Source organism: Saccostrea echinata, unplaced genomic scaffold (genome assembly GCF_033153115.1).
Source record: "Saccostrea echinata isolate AGI-Se365-2 ecotype Australia unplaced genomic scaffold, CSIRO_AGI_Sech_v1 ptg000025l, whole genome shotgun sequence".
In the NCBI taxonomy this organism is placed as follows: Eukaryota; Metazoa; Mollusca; class Bivalvia; order Ostreida; family Ostreidae; genus Saccostrea; species Saccostrea echinata.
In genome coordinates, this window is record NW_026889774.1 from 21,686,040 (window position 1) to 21,701,342 (window position 15,303).

A 15,303-nucleotide genomic window follows, 5' to 3' on the forward strand; every position below is an offset into this window, starting at 1 on the left:
TCTCCTCTTCTGTTACGTAACAAATTCCCTATTTCAACAATGTTCAAAACTCATTTATTGTAAATAATCCTGATTTCTTTCATATCATTGGTTAAATTTATCAACCTGACTCTCTCTACATCCCAAATTATGTCGGCAATGTTTGCAAGCAAGTAGAATAAAAGTTGGACTATAAGTATGTTTATACGAGGACTGTTCAATAAATTATGTCCTGAACTCTATGACATACAACATAGAAATATGACATTAATCTTGGCTTTCTCTCATGATTGAACCTTTAATAAACTGATAACCGTTTATGTGACCATGTTTTATCACATAGTTTCATTTTGAGAAGTTGGAAAACAGGGGCTATTCGAGACACTGCATTAAAAACGAATGGTAAAGAAACGGTAAACAAGAGTGAAGTCAGACGATTCATTAAAGCTGTTGTAAAACTTGTTAAGAATCCCAAAGAAATATTCACCGAAATATGTGATGTTTACAGCAACCAATGTTTGTTTTATAGACACATAAGCAGGTGGATATCAATGATCAAAAATGATAAAATGGGCATCGATCAAAAATGGGTACTGTTCTTGGCAACAAAGACTTACAACAACCTATGTAATGTTTGCCAAAATTCAACAAATTATCACTGATGATGTATGATTGACTTTAAGACGCAAATTTGGTAGGCATAATTTTGAGGGAAGTTGGCACTGTTTTAAAGAAACATTTGACAGTATAAAAGCTTAGTATTCAATGGTTACCCTATGTTTTGACAAATGAGTGAAAACGACAGCTTGTAAGAATATCCAAACAATCGTTTTAAAAAATCAGAAGTTGTTGTTATCCATGTTTGTTTGAAATTCTAACAGAAAATGAAAAATGAATCCATTGCTTTCAACCCCAAAGAAAAAAATTACAACAAGATGAACCTGATAAAACAGCAAAGGTCTGATAAGAGCAAAGAATTGCAAGAGCACAAAGAAAGTTTTATATACCATTTTCTTCAATAGCAGTGGTCTTGTTGTTCAGATTCTTATTCGGGAAGGCCTTTCAATTTCTGGACGAGCCTAGAAAGCAAAATTTTTGCAAAAAAATTTAAAAGTTTATGAGAAGAAGGAACCAGAATCAGGAATCTTACACATTAATTTTCTTTATGACAGCGTCCGATGGGATAAACGGAAAGTTATGTTTTGTCACACCAACAATATTCACCAGATCTTTCACCCTTCGACTTGTTTCATTTTTCAAACTTGATAAAACACCTTTCGGAAAGGAGAAACAAGTCCAGGAAATCATAGGATCTGCCATATTCCAGTATACGAAGGGCCATACTCAAAAATGTGTGCTAAAAACAATTAGAAATTGAATAAAAATGTTACAGACATGTGTTTCAATTAAAGGAGAATATTTAAGGGAAATCATTAAGTCAAAATCATTGAAAAACGTTTTTTGTTTCTTTCCGAGCACCGAGGACATAATTTATTGAACAGCCCTCTTAAAGTGAACATAAATTGTTGCATAATGGAAAAGACTACCAGTAGTCATTTGCAAAATTTAAGTTGACAAAAGAAGTATTGAAAGAAATATCAAAAGAAGTATATTTCATATATAATTCACAAGTCTGTGCATTATGGAGTGTAACTAATCCCATTGGTCACCTACTGCTTTTGAAGTTCTCTTTTTGGCAAGAAAAATTTTGGATACTATTAACTGTGGAGGGTATCACCATACTGCAAAAGGGGGGGGGGGGGGGTACTGGCCCTTCAGCAACAATTTCCAAACTATATGTATAGTAACAAAAAAAAAATTCTTTTTTTGCTCCAGTTGTTTTTGTTTTGAAAAACAACTGATTAAAAAATTGACCTTTGTACATTATGATAAAAAAAATCTTAGTCACGACAATTTTATGGATCATTACATTTACCAAATGATCTGTGATAAACCTATGTTGATAATTAGGCATTAAGTTATCAGTCATCCTGCATGTTTTTTGTTGAGATGGTAAAGAACAGAAAGTAAGGTTTGATTAAGAACTTCATTTACATTATTGATCTAGATTTAAAAAAAAAGCACTCTTGTATTTTATGATTTTTCTAGTACATGTACATGTATTAATAATAATTATAGTGAGTACATCAAAATATTCACTATTATCTACCATTATCATTGTTATTTTCCATTATTTATCATGGAAGTGAAAACCCCTATACATGTACTAGAATTACAAAATTGTATATCTATAATCTGTAAAATTTTCACATCTGACTTCTTCATCATAACCACTGCATGGGCCAATTTCATTCAAATTTGGCACAAATCTCTAAAAAAAAAATCTTTTCAAAAACATGGACTAATGATTTAATTTCAAGTTCATAATGCAAGCATCCTAGGACTTTTTGGAAGTCCCAAGCACTTTTTCTTAAAGCATTCTATACCCTCAGTATCTTGAACCCTCAGGTATCTCAAAGTTTCTTCTTGGTCCCATTGAGTTTGAGATAACAAGATTTGACTGCATGTATAAAGTGACTGAAATCATGGACTTTTAATAAATTAATGGCTACAGTGATGGTTATCACACATTCCTTTAGCAGTGAAATGAATCTGTGTAATGCGTATGGACCTCTTGCACCAATGGATCAGTGACATGGAATCAGATCTATTAAATAGGCTATGTACAAAGAGAATTTATTTCAATTCAATGTTGGAACATTCTTTTCAATTTATTTTGGTGTTACAGGTCAAAATCACATAATCAATCCCAAAGAAATGTTCATTAACATGTGAATGCATGACATATGGGTGGGTGTGTCCCATCCAAATTTATCTTCATTCTTTAACTTATCTGTTTTTGTTAGAAATTTGTTCAATTGTTCAATTTAATGGTCAGTGTGGAATTTAGATTCCATTATATGTATAACACTGTATTTGTTATTGTCGATTTTAAGAGTTCATTTGCATTCAAATATCCTGAATTTGAGAAACAGGTAAAGGTCATTTAAAGTTGGTACGTCATGTATTAATATGTTTTCAACAGACACATTTGGTATCAATTTTGCTTGGTACATATATACCCCAGATATTTTGTTCATTCTAATAAAACGCTTGTTAAGTCACAAAGCTGGAACATTTCAAGGCAAGTTTTGGGGTTTTGTTTTTAAAAAGATGTGTGATATATCGTTTGGTGTATATTTACGGACCATGAAAAGTATCTTTCGGTGATTTAAATGTAGGAATTTTCATTGCAGATAAAACATCCTGGATGATTCTACGCATAAAGAACTTCGCAATTAGAAAAAGTGAACGAAAAACAACATAGAGGAAGCTGTCTTAGGCCATCCAGAATCAAATTTGGGGCTGCTGGCTAATAACTCCATCTTCCACAATGAACATGATGAATATGTCAATGGTAAGATTAGTTACAATCTTCTTCTGTAGAAAGCCTGGATTTTTTTTAGTTTAAAGAATGTTATTTTATAATTAATAAGTTAAAAGTTTGTTAAAGGCTTAGATGAGCTTTCCTGGTGTCTATTGTCTTTTCACATTTTTGACTTTTTCTCTAGAACCATAGGATAAATATCAATCAAACTTGCCAGAAAGCATTCTTGGATAAAAGTGGTATTTGTTTGTTCAAATGAAAAGCTGTGCCTTATATCAAGGGGAGATAATTAAGATAGTAGGTAGGGACTGGGGGCCACAATGGGCGATCAAAGTTTTATATAGGGATTGGAGAAAAACTTTAAAAAATCTTTTTCTCAAGATCTGCACAGCCATGATTAGTCATATTAATATGGAAGCATCCTCAGCCAGTGTAGATTCAAATTTGTTCACATCATTACCCCAGGTTGTAGGGGGAACCACAGTAGGCGATCAAAGTTTTACATAGGAATATATAGGGAAAATCTTCTTCTCAGGAACAGGAAAGTCATGATTGGTCTTACTTATTTGGAAGCATCCTTAGGTAGTGTAGATTCAAGTTTGCTCAAATCATGACCCCCGGGGGTAGGATGGGGCCACAATGGGTTATCAAAGTTTTACATAGGAAAAATCTTTAAGAATCTTTTTTTCTCAAGAACAGCAAAGCCATGATTATTCATATTTATATGGAAGCATCCTCAGGTAATGTAGATTCAAATTTGTTCAAATCATGACCCCCGGGAGTAGGGCGGGGCCACAATGGGTGATCAAAGTTTTACATTGGAAGATATAAGGAAAATCTTAAAAATTCTTCTTTTCAAGAACAGCATGGCTATGATTGGTCATTTGGAAGCATTCTCAGGTAGTGTAGATTCAAGTTTGTTCAAATCATGACACTGGAGGGTATAGAGGATCGAGTCATAAAAGGTGATCTTAGTTAAGCAAAGTAATATGAAGGATATATCAATAAAAATTTTCTTCTTAAGAACAGTAAAGCCATATTAAGTATTCATATTAAGGACATTGGCAAGTCAAGATTTTCCGGAGAAAGAAGGTTTAATACATGGGTTTTTTCACTTATAAAATAGTGATTGAGAGTGATCTCCCGTGTAGAATTCTCTAAGCGGTGGAAACCAATAAAGCGTATGTTACAGAGATAAACAAAAGCACATGTACTTCCTTCAACGGGTAGAGCAAGAAAGAAAAGTAGAAATGGCTTTGTTGTACATTGTATTCAGGGACAAAGAGCCAATAGGTCGTCATTTACGATAGTTGTGCTCAGTATGCTGGGAAGGGCAAAGATGTGACATATGCTGAAAGGTAGGCCGACTGAGAACAGTTCTTAGCTAGGTCGTGTGAAGGAAGCAGCATTTAGTAACTACGAATAAAAAATAAAAATAAAACAATGCCAATATTTTTGTTACAATGCGTTTCAATCAATTAAGTCAACTACATGATAAAAACAATCAACCAGTCTCTTGATTAATTTTAGCTGTTAAGGGAAGCAACTCAGAAATAATGATCGGTGCCGGTATATCCATGTTTTGTTCCGATATATAATTTTTAGCCAAAATTTCTAGAAGTCATAGGAAATGAAGATACAATAATGTATATATTACAAAAACATTTTTGAAATAAGTGGGTTTGGGAAAAATATTACGGTGAAAAATTATGTAGGTCATTTTACATAGGAAATGCATTGAGAAGTGTAAAAACATTGATTTCACAAAATCTAAAAAAGAAGGTTGGATTGGTAGGTTAAACGGTCCAGAATATAGCCTATTTAGTACATTTAAACCTACTCAAGAGTTCTTGAAAAATTCTATACAATAACCAGGAACCTTGCCAATGTCCTTAATTTACCAGTAGAAGCATCCTCAGGTATTGTAGATTCAAGTTTGTTCCAACCCCCCAACCCCCCTGACCTCTTTTATATTTAAGCTTTTTAATACTGAACTAATTTCTGTTTTTTCCAAGCCAAAGTACTCAGGTGAGAGATGTGGCCCATGGGCCTCTTGCTATCATTCAGCATCTGACCATGGTATAAGGCCCCATTTCTAAATGAATATTTTGTTTAAAGTTCTCATTTTAAGTGTTTGAAATTATTTTGTATATTTAAGTCATAAATACTGAAAATCTGTAATGACTGTCATGATTTTTTTTTTTCATTTGACTAGAGACATACATTTTCTAAAATAATAGTGATTTGACCCTGTCTTTCAGAACTCTATCAGAACTTTAATCTAATATGTATTGTACAACCCCTTTAAGTGGATGAAGAATGCAGACAAGATGATATAACTTTGACATATTTGATAGTGTCCAATCATAATACCCTCTGGTTTATTTGATGTAGAAAGGTTTGGGAGTTGGGGATCAATATTTTATTTATATGTGAAAATTTATTCTAAATATTCTTGCTGTAAATTACGTATTAGATGAACTTTCTTAACTGAAAATTTACATATTTTACTATCTTGCGTGATAGACATAAGCTTTCAACAAGATTTTTCTGATGAGGAATGTACTAAGGGAAATAAATGTAAAGTTAAATGACTGTATACATTAACATAATCCTATCCATTTTAAATTATACTTCTGTATTTCATAAATTTCCTTTTTAATGGATTATTAAGTGAATAAATATAAATAAATACATATTAAATGATATCTAATTAACTCTGTTTGAAGAATGAGGTTTCAAATTACAAAGCAAATTCAGCTGCATTACACTTAATTATCTGTGTACAGTTTTGAATTCCAATCTATATAAAAGTTATTATAATATCATTAAAATTAGTCATAAAATCTAGAAATAAGAATTGTTATCATGATTATTAACTGTATTGATTTTGTTGTTTATTATAATAATGGAACCCATACATATGTCATTACCAAATTGTATTGTGATGGCGAGTTTCTTTGTCTTCGCCGCGTCTCCTTTGATATCGTCGCTGCTATTTTTACAATGATAACAGATTTTTCAGATTTTTTCTTGCTGACAATTCTAAACTATAAGGTTGGATATTCAATTTCGTATCGATAAAATCAGTGATGTGGTCGTCCACAATGCAGAATATTCATGTTGTATCGCGTATATTTTAGTAAGATTAACTATAGAGCTGATCAGCCATTGTCGCCTTTGACGTCACAGGGTCACGTGATCGCTATCTAATTAACTTAGATTTTTAATTCAAGGGTTTTCATTTGAGTCAATAATTGGTTAATTACCGCGGTTTATCCGCAGCAAAACACAAAATTTATAAACTGTGGTCATAAGGAACGTTTTACGCTTTTAATTTCAAATTATTTAGAAACATGCGATAAGTCCTTTAAGCTCTTTAATAGGGATTTAAAACTGTATATTTACATCATTAGGTGTGATCAGATCTCTTAGAAAATAGGAAATTGTGGAATGCTTATCAGACAATCAATTAGCAATTTAACAATTATAATGATCAGTTTAAATGGGTGATTTACATTATATAAACTATGTCACAGGAAGATCACATCCCCATTAATGGGGTTAACAGCAAGCTAAGAATTAGAACAAATCAGTGTTATTTATTTGATATTTAATGATGTCCTTTGTATGTAGGGATGCTTATAACTAGGAAGTGTCCTTATAAGGACATGAACTATTACTCAGGGGCACATAGAGGTCATATATGCACTAAATGTAGGTAAATGTGCCAATTTATTTATTTATTTTTTTTTTCTTAGAGAGATAAGTAAGCAAAAACTAATTGTCTCATATTCATGTATTAGAGTGTTTTCGGCATCACACAAATCCCATAAAAATATTCTGTACAAATGATCCTTATAAGGATGAACTCTACCAGACTATACATCTGATAGACTTTGTAGGATGAGTGACCAGACCTGCATCCATACTCAAGAAACTGGAGGTCTTATCTGCTCCAACTTGCATGAATAATTCGTAAGTAGTTAGTACCAGACTTGCTTTGAATGACGTTGCATCTGACATTTTGCTGGGAGAAGTTTTTGGGCCTGGTTCATTACCTGCCCTGATATGATCAAACTTGCATGGATGATGCATCTCAGGAAACACCACCACCAGATGATTCAAAGATGCTTCAAATGTTCATCCAATTGATATACATGTGTATATTCTGGATAAGTGCTAGATTAAGCTTTTGAAGCATGTCGTAAAATGTCCTACCAGAGTCATGAAGTGTCATAGCTCATTTCCTCATGAATTATCAAAAATCAAATTAATTTCTTAAATATGTTGTCAGTTTGTTGGTTTTTGAAAAAATGCATCATATTTTTGATATATCTTTTAAGTAAACATGAAAAAATACACAATGTGCGGGAACTCCCCCAAAAATGTCTATGAGATACTTAAGGTACGTATTAATTAATATAGATTAAAAAAAATGAAGTTGCCTTGAACAATTTATATATAAAACCACTGGAGGTGGTAATTAGTAGTGTTTAGGTTTCTGAGGTCAGATTTTGTCAATAATACACAGTGTCTTAGCCATCAAACATCCTCTTTTTCATCTCTGATTAATCATAAAACAGAAGAACAATTGAAAGTATAGTCTCAGAAAATCTAGACTGGACAAACAGGTGTCTGTATCAGAGAGTTCTGTTTCACTGATTCATTTCCCCCCTGTGTATGTTGGCTGTCCAATTTTGGGACATATAAATTGTGAGTAAATTTCATCTACTAGTCTTCTCTTCCTTCATAGAGACCCAGCAACTTCAGGTATGCAAATCTTTGGTTAAGTCTTTCAGCAAGTGGTAACTTGTCTGCATAGCTGTGCATATCTGTATCTCTCAAAATTGTCTCCTTTTTTTTTTGCATTGACATCCTCATGTAGTGCATATTCAAATTTGGCAACAAGGGCTATGGTGGGGACTCAGTTTATAAAGTTGATGTCAAGCATTGATTTCCTATAAATTAAAAAAAAATGTTTTCATTAAGACTCTGAGTTGATTGGTACAAGAGAGCCAAATTTCATTTATCTATAATTTGGTTTCTCTTTTAAGAAAAGAAGGTGCATTTTTTGTGGCCTCTTGTTTTCAAATCTTTCATAATATCTGAAATTTTGCCAGGTATTAAAACTGTTTTGAATGTAGGCAAGTGTATTGATTGAAGAATTTAATTCATTACAATTAAAATTAAATTATGTAATTTGACAGCATTAATGGGGCTTTTTGCTTGAGAGTAAATATTTGCTGCACTGAGTTATCAAGATCCAGACTACCTGTTATTTAAAAATGCCCTTTTGTGTAGTTTTACAGGTAAATGACTCCAACACACATTTTAGCATTTTATCCTGATGCAATTTGTGTTAAGTTTTATTTAAACAGGAAATGTTTACGTTGTTACTCCCCTTGTCTGGGACAGGCCCCTTAAGATGTCATGCAAAAGTAACATTGTTTTCATGCTTTGCTTACATCCAAGGGCATGACTTGGTTACTTAGTTGTTGGGGTGCTATATAGATAAAGACTAGCGAAGAGTATTTGTGTTCTTAATCCACCAATATCTCATCAATTAAAGTAAGCAAATTAATTGATTAAAGAAATTTTATACAAACAAACAATTTTAGATCCATGATTAGATATAATTCTTTCTTACAAGTTATTACTTATCAGTGTGAGTTCATGTAGTATATATTTTTTTTTTTTTTTACATATTTTCATGAGAAGATGGAGATTTTTTTTACTTCATTAATTTTTATTTTTTCAGTCTGTAAATTTCCATAAATTTATGAGACTTTTATTTTATTTTTTTTTGACACAGAGATGTCATGTTATTTATTATTATCCCCTTTTCTAAAATTTAAAAGTTTTGAGCTAAATGTATGAAATTTGGATTTCATATAGAAACCTCAATTGTGAACTTGCAATGATGTGTAGTCTAGAGTGAAATTCTAGTTATCTCAGGTCAGTCAATGTCACAAATCTGCTTTGTTGTGCAATCTTTCAGAGGGTTTTATTTACATGCTACGTGACATAATTTAGGTACTTTATCACTGATAAGTGTATGTTTTAGCCTAAATAGACATAATCATTGATAATCTATTCACGTTCACAGATAGTACAGGGACGTGAATATCAATTTTAAAAGGCAATTGTGCAAAATTCTAATGGCATTATTTAGCAATACTGCTTCATAAATTTTAAATTACACATCAATAATATGCATTTCTTTTACCTGAAAAAGAAAAAAAACCTGTATTACTTATCATTTAAAAAAATTAACTGCCCTTGCTGCTCCAGCCATTATGTACCTGTGTTTTATTAGCTCACCTGAACCTTTGGCTCAAGTGAGCTTTGTCTGTTGTCATCGTCATAAACTTTTCACTTTTTCATCTTCTTCCCTGGAACCAATGGGCCATTTTCATGTTCATATGGAAACATTCCCAAGTTGTGTGGATTTTTATGGTGTTGAGCAGAGCTTGAACATCATCTAGCCAGCATCCATCGAAATCGCCTTTGGAAATTATGCAACCAAAGGTGTTGGTGGATGCATCTGCAGAAGAAAATAGCAATACCCTGGTATATCAATTTCTTCAAAATTTCTCACAATGAATAATAAATTAAAAATAAAATTGCATCAATTATATCTACAGTTAATTCTGTTACAAAACACAGATACTTTGTTTATTCGCACAAGAAAAAAGTGATAATTGTTGCGAATGAATTTCTAAAGCAGTGCGTCGAATGACATGAAAAACGTTTAGGAAGGATAGCCATGTAAAAGAAACCCACCAGGCGGTAAAATAATCACAAAATTACATATATACGGATACTAGAAGACTAAAACATTGAACTTCAAACTTTCAACCTTTCACAATTTTATCATAAAAACAGAAGTTATTGACCTCTATTACTGTATTTCTGCATTTCCTCCAATTCTTAGTATACCACACCCAGTCATAACTCATAATCGTAACAGAGACATGGTTGTAGTTTAGATGCTCTCATTAAAATAATCCTAAGACAATTAGTTGACAATTGAATACTTACTTACTTACTTATGCCTGCTACCCCTTTTGTGACGTAGGCCGCAGACAAGATTCCTCCAGGCCCCTCTATCCTGAGCAGTGCTTTCAACCTCCTTCCAGTTCTTGCCCATTCTTTTAATGTCTGCCTCTAGATCTCTCCGCCAGGTGTTCTTTGGCCTACCTCTCCTACGTTTTCCTTGGGGGTTCCAGGATAGGGCTTGCCTTGTGATGTTATTGTTGGGCTTGGGTAGAGTTATGCCCTATCCACCTCCACCTTCTCTGCATTATTTCCTCTTCTATAGGGGCTTGGTTTGTTCTTTGCCACAAATTGATGTTGCTGATTTTGTCGGGCCATCTGATCTGGAGGATCGTCTCAGACAAGAGTTGACAAATGTCTGGATCCTGTTTGTTGTGGTAACAGTCATCCTCCATGTCTCAGAACCATATAGAAGCACTGCCTTAACATTGCTGTTAAAAAGCCTAACTTTGGTGCGTGTTGTAATTCCCTTGGTCTTCCAGATGTTTCCAAGTTGCAGGAATGCTACTCTGGCTTTTCCTATTCTTGCTTTGATGTCTGTTTCTGTTCCTCCTTGTTGGTCCACTATACTGCCAAGGTAGGTGAAATGTTCTACTTCCTCTATTTTCTTTCCTTCTATATTTAATGAAGCATGTGATGGTGTGTTTGCTCTTAGGATCTTTGTTTTTACAATATTGATGTTGAGTCCTATCCGTGCTGATGTTTCTGCCACAGTTGTAATTTTCTCCTGCATTTGTGCCCGGGTATGTGATAGGAGTGCCAAATCATCCGCAAAGTCTAGGTCGTCTAACTGTGACCATGGTGTCCACTGTATTCCATTTCTCCTATTGTCCGTGGATGATTTCATTATCCAGTCTATTGCAAGAAGAAATAGAAAGGGGGACAGTAGACATCCCTGACAAACTCCTGTTTTTACTTCGAATGGTTCCGTCAGTTGTCCTCCATGTATGACCCTGCATATCAGGTGTTCATAAGAGTTGTGGATGATATTTACCAGTTTACAAGGAACTCCATAATGTCGCAGAAGTTTCCAAATTGTCTCCCTGTCAATACTGTCAAAGGCTTTCTCGTAATCTATGAAGCCTACATAGAGGGAGGAGTTCCATTCAGCACATTGTTCGATGATAATGCGCAACGTTGCTATCTGGTCCGTACAAGATCTATTTTTACGAAATCCAGCTTGTTGGTCACGTAGCTTATCATCCACTTCTTCTTTCATTCTGTTCAGTATGATCCTATTAAATACCTTCCCTGGAACATCTAACAGTGTTATTCCCCTATAGTTGGCACAATCGCTGAGGTCTCCTTTTTTTGGAAGCTTGATGAGGTATCCTTCTTTCCATTCTTCTGGGATTGTTTCTACTTCCCATATTTTTTGAAAAAGTGGGTGAAGTATGTCGGCTGAGTTGTCAAAATCAGCTTTAAGTGCCTCAGCCAGGATATTATCAGGCCCTGCTGACTTGCCATTCCTCATCTGTTTTAAGGCTATTTTTATTTCCTCCTTAGTAGGTGGTCCCCAGTCTATGTCTAGGTCCTCATCTGCTGGTGTAAATATTATTAGGAGGGTTGGGTGGAACTGGCCTATTCAACAATTCTTCAAAATGCTCTTTCCATCTCCTTCTTTGTTCTTCTTCCCCTTCTAGTTGCTTCCCTGCCTTGTCTTTCACTGGCCTTTCTTGTTTACTTCGCTTCCCAGCTAGTTTCTTGGTGATGTCATACAAGTCTTTCATGTTTCCTGCTTTTGCAGCTTGTTCTGCTTCCGTTGCTAGTTCCTCCATGTACCTTCTTTTGTCAGCTTTAATACAGTGAAACCTGTCTTATCTGACATGCTGCGGGAAATAAAAACAATGTCGGATTAGGCAGTGTGTCGGATTACCCAGTGTTGAATATTTCTGAGCATTATCATTAGTGTCAGACGACTTCATACAAAATAAAAAAAAAATCATTTTTCATTAGGTTAAGAGTACACTTGTATTTAATTGTCAAAGTGTTTGCATAATTGTGTGTTTCTTCGCTGTATAAAATATATCTGATTAGCATTTCTTTGAGAAACAGCGTTTGTGATATAGCATTAGTAAACTCTGCAGTAATATACGATGTTTTTCTTTTTTTAATGGACAAAACATGGAACTGCCGATCGCTTCGAGATTTCGAGATGTTGCAATTTAATTTTTACTTACTGACAGTCGATATGAAAGTAAATATTTCGTCTACCTTCTCTACACAGTGGTATTGTTTTTTTCTACAGATTTTCGCCATTGTTTATTTCTCAACATAGACTGTGCTATTAATTTTCATACAAACGGGACGTAACTCTAAAACTGTGCGATTGAATTTTAATCAAACAGACGTAATATTTTAAAATTAAAGGGCAACTGAAAGCGATATTTTTTGCTTTCGGCGAATCTTTTATGTACACAGCCTTGCTTGATTCAGTGTATATTAACCCGGAAATGAAACGTTTTCTATAAGACAAGATGCTGCCTTTCAAATTGTGTATTGAATACATGTTACACAGTAGTTCGCCGAACTCATTTTTTTTTCATAACATGACTTTATGAAGGACCCTGACTGCATATTTGATTTTAATTTCAAGCTAAAAATCTTATTTATTCTGTAACGTAAAGGCAATCTAAACACCATGTACTCTTTTTATTTTCTGTCGCGTGGATGCTATTTTTTTTTCAATGCGAGAATAAAATTGATAACAACAGGGACGTACGTATATATAACATCAAAGAGAAATAATTGCCTAATTTTTTAATTCAAAAACTGTTCATTTATAATTGCTTACATAAACACTTTTGAACTCGTACATGTAATTAACTAACTAAGTAGACCAATCTTGTGACCAAACGTGACATTCATGTTACATGTACCTGGCCAGTGGCTAATTACGGTACACCAGTGTAATTATGTCGGATTACTCAGGGTAAATCATAAAGTAATTATCTACTTCTGTTGACGAAAAATCGCCGGAATTCGGAATGTGCAGTGGTCGGAATATACAGTGTTTTATTCTATATAAATTATAAAGAAATTTTTGGGAATAAAATATTACGTCGGAAAGTCCAGTGTGCCGGATTTCACAGTTGTCGGATTGGACAGTGGGCACTGTACTTTGTTTAGTTCTCTTGTTGGCCTCTGCATACTCTTTTTGTGCTTTTGCTTTTTCAGCTCTTGTTCTGCTTGAATTGACTTCAGCCTTCTTAGCCTTCCTCTCCTGTACTTTCCTAAGTGTGTCATTTGTGATCCACTCTTTATGATGGTACTTTTTCACTCCAAGTATTTCATGGCAACTTGTTGTGATGGTCTCTTTTATCCCTTTCCAATGGTCTTCAACTGTTGTTACTTCCCCTATTTCCTGAAGGGCTTGGTACATTTATTTGTTTTTAACCGCAATCTTATACTCCTGTAAGATTTGGGTATCTTGGAGAAACCTGGTGTTATATCTGATTCTCTGAGAGTTTCCTTCTGTTTTCATTTTTCTGAGCTTCAGTTTGATGCTGCCTGTCAATAGATGGTGATCTGAGGCTACATCTGCTGCTCGTTTGACCCTGGCATCCTGCAAAGATCTTCTAAATTTTTTATTGATGCATATATGATCTATCTGGTTTTCAGTTAATTGGTCTGGTGATACCCAGGTGGCTTTGTGTATTCTTTTGTGCTGGAATAAAGTGCCACCAATAACTAGTTTGTTAAATGCACAAAAGTTTGCTAATCTTTCACCATTTTCATTCATTTGTCCCAGTCCATGTTGTCCCATAATCTCGCCATATTCGGTGTTATCATTTCCAATTTTTGCGTTAAGGTCTCCCATCATGATGGTAACATCTCTTTCTCTACAGGTGTCAATAACACTTTGAAGTCTGTTGTAGAAATCATCTTTTGCTTCTTCCTCTGCATCATTTGTTGGGGCATAGCACTGGATAATGTTTGTGCTAATCCGTTTATGTTTTGTTTTAAAAGATGCCCTTATAATCCTTGGTCCATGTGCTTCCCAGCCTATTAATGCTTCCCTTGCTGTTTTGGATAGCATGTCAGTCTCTCCTTGAGAGTGCGATGAATTTTCTTCTTCATGTCCAGAATAGAGGAGTAATTCGCCTGTAGTAAGTCTGCACTGTCCTGATTGAATCCATCTTGTCTCACTTATGCCGAGCAGTGTCAGATTGTAATTTCTCATCTCTGCTGCAATTTGACAATTGAATAGTATTATACATGTATATTTATTAAATCCTTCATATTTTTTCAATGACTAAAAAGAAATGAGATAAATATTCAGCATGAACATGTTCTACGGTGTCTAGACAATTCGAACATTATTGGGACCATGACATAAGGCCCCAAATCTGTAATTGTCACATTTAATCAAATTTAAAAAGAACTTTTGAAATTGTTTTTCATGTTCGACACCATTAAAGCCTTTCAGGCTTTTGATTTTTCTTCATATTATTGATCCTGGGGTTAGAGAAGGACTAAAATTAGAGAGCCATTTTATCAAGCATTGCATGTTTACTTCAGTCTGCAGAGCAATTGTGAATAAAGTGGGTAAAAAAAAATTTAAATCTTCTTATGAAGAACAGCAGGGCAAAGGTGACTCAGGTGATCATTCTGGCACATGGGCCTCTTGTGTAATTTGTAAAAAAAAAAAAAGGTCAGGATGAAAACATCCTGATAATTAACATTCTCCCTTTATGCCTACCTGTGCATCGCTTTTATTGTGTAAGACATATATACTAAGCAGTTAATATTTATGACTTTCTCGCCCATACACACACAAATAAAAGTTCATTCTTTCCATTTTATTGATGTATTTCAATGTTGACACAATTGATAAACAATTGTCTTTATTTTTTTTTGGAATAAGAACTGTTACT

The 15,303-nt window shown here is 34.1% G+C and overlaps 1 protein-coding gene across 2 annotated transcripts in view; it reads left to right on the top strand.

The window, feature by feature from the left end:
* LOC133192177 (high affinity copper uptake protein 1-like) overlaps positions 1 to 15,303 on the top strand; it is a 30,053-nt gene that overhangs the window by 3,036 nt on the left and 11,714 nt on the right. For both annotated transcript variants that reach the window (XM_061328127.1, XM_061328129.1), the window contains exon 2: positions 3,237 to 3,397. In XM_061328127.1, the coding sequence (XP_061184111.1) occupies positions 3,374 to 3,397 (24 nt within the window). In that variant the 5' untranslated portion in view covers positions 3,237 to 3,373. The remainder of the gene's footprint in view (positions 1 to 3,236; positions 3,398 to 15,303) is intronic.